We start from the raw sequence: 2,891 nt of genomic DNA, 5'->3' as shown, positions 1-2,891 counted from the left end.
ATATCCATAAATTCTAAAGCTAACTTAAATTTGCTTAAACATGCCATCAGCTGGAGTCAAACCCAGGATCCTAGGTCTTACTCAAGGATGCTACAACATGTCAGTAGTAAGAATCAAACCCAGGATCTCAGGTCTTACTTAAGGATGCTACAACATGCCATCAGCGGGAATCAAACCCAGGATCTCAGGTCTTACTCAAAGATGCTACAACATGCCAGTAGTGAGAATCAAACCCAGGATCTCAGTCCTTACACGAATGCTACAAAATGCCAGCAGTGGGAATTAAATTCAGGACCTTAGGTCTTACTAACTAATAGGGATGGGCCAATCGAATCCGAGTCCGAGTACTCGGCCCGAGTATTAGGAATATTTTAATACTCGTGCTCGTCGAGCATTATTTGGTACTCGGACACCGAGTAATAATTTGTCATTTAAGATCGTATACGATTTTCTTTACATAAAAATACACGAAGTTTGCCTTTTTCTAATAAATTATAAATTACTCTCAATTATATTACGTTATTTAAGCAACGATTGCGCAACAAATACACTTTTTACTTAATAAAAAGTGCTCTTGTTTCGCAATAACGTTTTTTTTCTTATTTGTTTGTCAATTTGATTGTTGCGCAATTTGCTTGCCATATTTTGTTATTTAATTCTATGTTATTTAAAGTAGTATTGTTCACTGTCAAAACTTTATAAGCCAAGAATATGTCTTCTAAATCATCCAAGGTATGGTCGTATTTTGATGAAAGTGCCAATGACAACACAAAGGCAATATGTAGTATGTGTAATTGCTTAATTAGTCGCGGCAATAGTCAGGCAAGTTTAACTACAACTTCAATGATAAGGCATCTTTTACTGAGACACAACATTGACATTAAAGCTAAGCAAGATCAGGATACTCAAGTTCCTCCCAACGCAGGCACGTCAGGTGCAAAGCGAACTTCTCAACAAACTTTGGAAGAAGTTATTTCGAAAAAGCAATGTTACCCGCAAACACATCCAACAGCAAAAACCATAACAAGGTTAATATGCGAAATGGTCGCAGTCGATTTCCTACCTTTATCCGTTGTTGATAATCAGGGATTTCGGCGTTTAATTGCCGAAATTCAACCACGATTCAATATGCCATCACGCAAATTCGTAACAAAACAAGCCTTACCAAATATTTTTAACCAGGTTAAGAAAAAAATTATGACAACTTTAGCTAACAAAGTGGGCACTGTAAGTGCAACCACCGACGTGTGGACAAGCCTTCAAAATATAGCATACATGAGTATAACAATAAATTTTTTATCATGGGTCAAAGGTGATCTTTGCCAGTTTGCATACGTTCTTGCTTGCAATGAATTGGAAGGCTCCCATACATACAATGCGATTCTTGATGAAATACGAAAACAAGAGCTAGACTGGGGAGTTAATTTCGACTACGTTGTAAGTGATAATGCGACAAATGTAGTCAAGGCCTTGCGAGAGGGCAACATTACTGGGATACGATGTATGGCACACACTTTAAACCTTATTGTTCAAAACGCACTAAAAAATGGCCAGCGTTCAGTGATTGACACCGTCGCTATATCACGCAAAATTGTTTCACACTTTCACCATTCTCAACGCGCCTGTGGAAAATTAAAGGAATATCAATTACAAAATGGGTTGCCCGAACACAAACTAGTCCAAGATATTTCTACTAGATGGAACTCAACTTACCATATGCTTGAAAGAATTCTTGAACAAAAAGAAGCTCTCAATTTTATGCACTACACTCACGGCCAATGTGAAATTTTGTCGTTTAATCAATGGAAGATTGCTAGTTCCCTTGTAGTAGTATTAAAAATGTTCGATGCAGCAACACTCGAGCTAAGCAGTGAGAAGGCAACAATAGCAAGTGTGTTGCCGCTGAAGAACAACTTGCTCAAGAAAATTAATTCGTTTATGGATGAAAAAAACCAACTTTATGGTATTGGCAGTTTTTTGGATAACTTAAAATCCAATATTGAACGTAGGTTTTCAAAACCGCAATATGGTATTGATCAACCTCGCGACGCATATTTCTATGACGGAAATATTTATAAAGCATGTGCTCTTTCATCTATACTAGATCCGCGCATCAAAACATCATGGATCTCGAATAACGAAGACGTTTTGTATTTCACTATGCTTATTGAAGAAGCTGCTATTGAGAAGGGCAGGGTTGTTGTAGTGCCGGAAGAACCAAACGAAAGTTCATCGTCATCGGAAGAAGATTTGCGGAGTTTAATTTTTGATGAAATTGGTGGTGATGAGCAGCTCTCCCAACCGAGGACACATGATAAATCTTGGGAACAACTGATTAAAACACATGTTTCGCAGTACATGTCCGCGCCACGCATTAAATACAACAAGTGTCCTTTTCAATTTTGGACTAAATTTCGAAATGATCGCCCTGCTTTGTTTTTGCTGGCAGTTTCATTTTTATCATGCCCACAAGCGTCTCATCAGAAAGATTGTTTAGCTCTTCTGGGGTAGTCGTTTCCCCTTTGCGCAACCGTTTAAAACCAAAGCACGTAGAAATGCTAACCTTTTTACATGTTAATTTAAAAAATCTCAATTTTAATTATTGATTTAATAAAAACAAATTTAATGCAGACTGTTCGTTTTTAAGTGTTTTTATAATAAGGTCCATTGTATTTTGATTTGTAATATAATGCTTATCTTGTGTTCCTGTTAAAAACTGTCTTTTTCAGCCTCTATGTACCAATGTTTTACGCCTAATAAATTTGAGACTTTTACATTTTGGTTTGGACTGTAAAGCATATCGCTATCAGCAGTTCATAGTTTTGGCAACGTTAAACACTTTATAATCAATAAATGCGATTTTTTTAAAAATTTTTTTAATTTTTATTACT

At 36.5% G+C, this 2,891-nt stretch overlaps 1 protein-coding gene across 1 annotated transcript; it reads left to right on the top strand.

Annotated features, from left to right (window-relative positions):
* Positions 1–711: 711 nt before the first annotated feature.
* Positions 712–2,606, top strand: LOC145755911 (zinc finger BED domain-containing protein 4-like). Its single transcript, XM_082572144.1, has 2 exons — positions 712–2,354; positions 2,474–2,606. The coding sequence occupies exons 1-2, from the start codon at positions 712–714 to the stop codon at positions 2,604–2,606; spliced, it is 1,776 nt and encodes a 591-aa protein (XP_082428270.1).
* The last annotated feature ends 285 nt before the right edge of the window (positions 2,607–2,891 follow it).

Source organism: Corella eumyota, chromosome 6 (genome assembly GCF_963082875.1).
Source record: "Corella eumyota chromosome 6, kaCorEumy4.1, whole genome shotgun sequence".
NCBI classification, from domain to species: Eukaryota; Metazoa; Chordata; class Ascidiacea; order Phlebobranchia; family Corellidae; genus Corella; species Corella eumyota.
The sequence above is the reverse complement of the archived record's forward strand: the minus strand, read 5'-3'. Positions and strand labels throughout refer to the sequence as shown.

Coding starts and splice junctions, on each gene's coding strand:
- LOC145755911 (XM_082572144.1), top strand. CDS start 712: ATGTCTTCTAAATCATCCAAGGTATGGTCGTATTTTGATGAAAGTGCC. Junction 2,355..2,473: donor ATTAAAACACATGTTTCGCA/GTACATGTCCGC, acceptor CATGCCCACAAG/CGTCTCATCAGAAAGATTGT.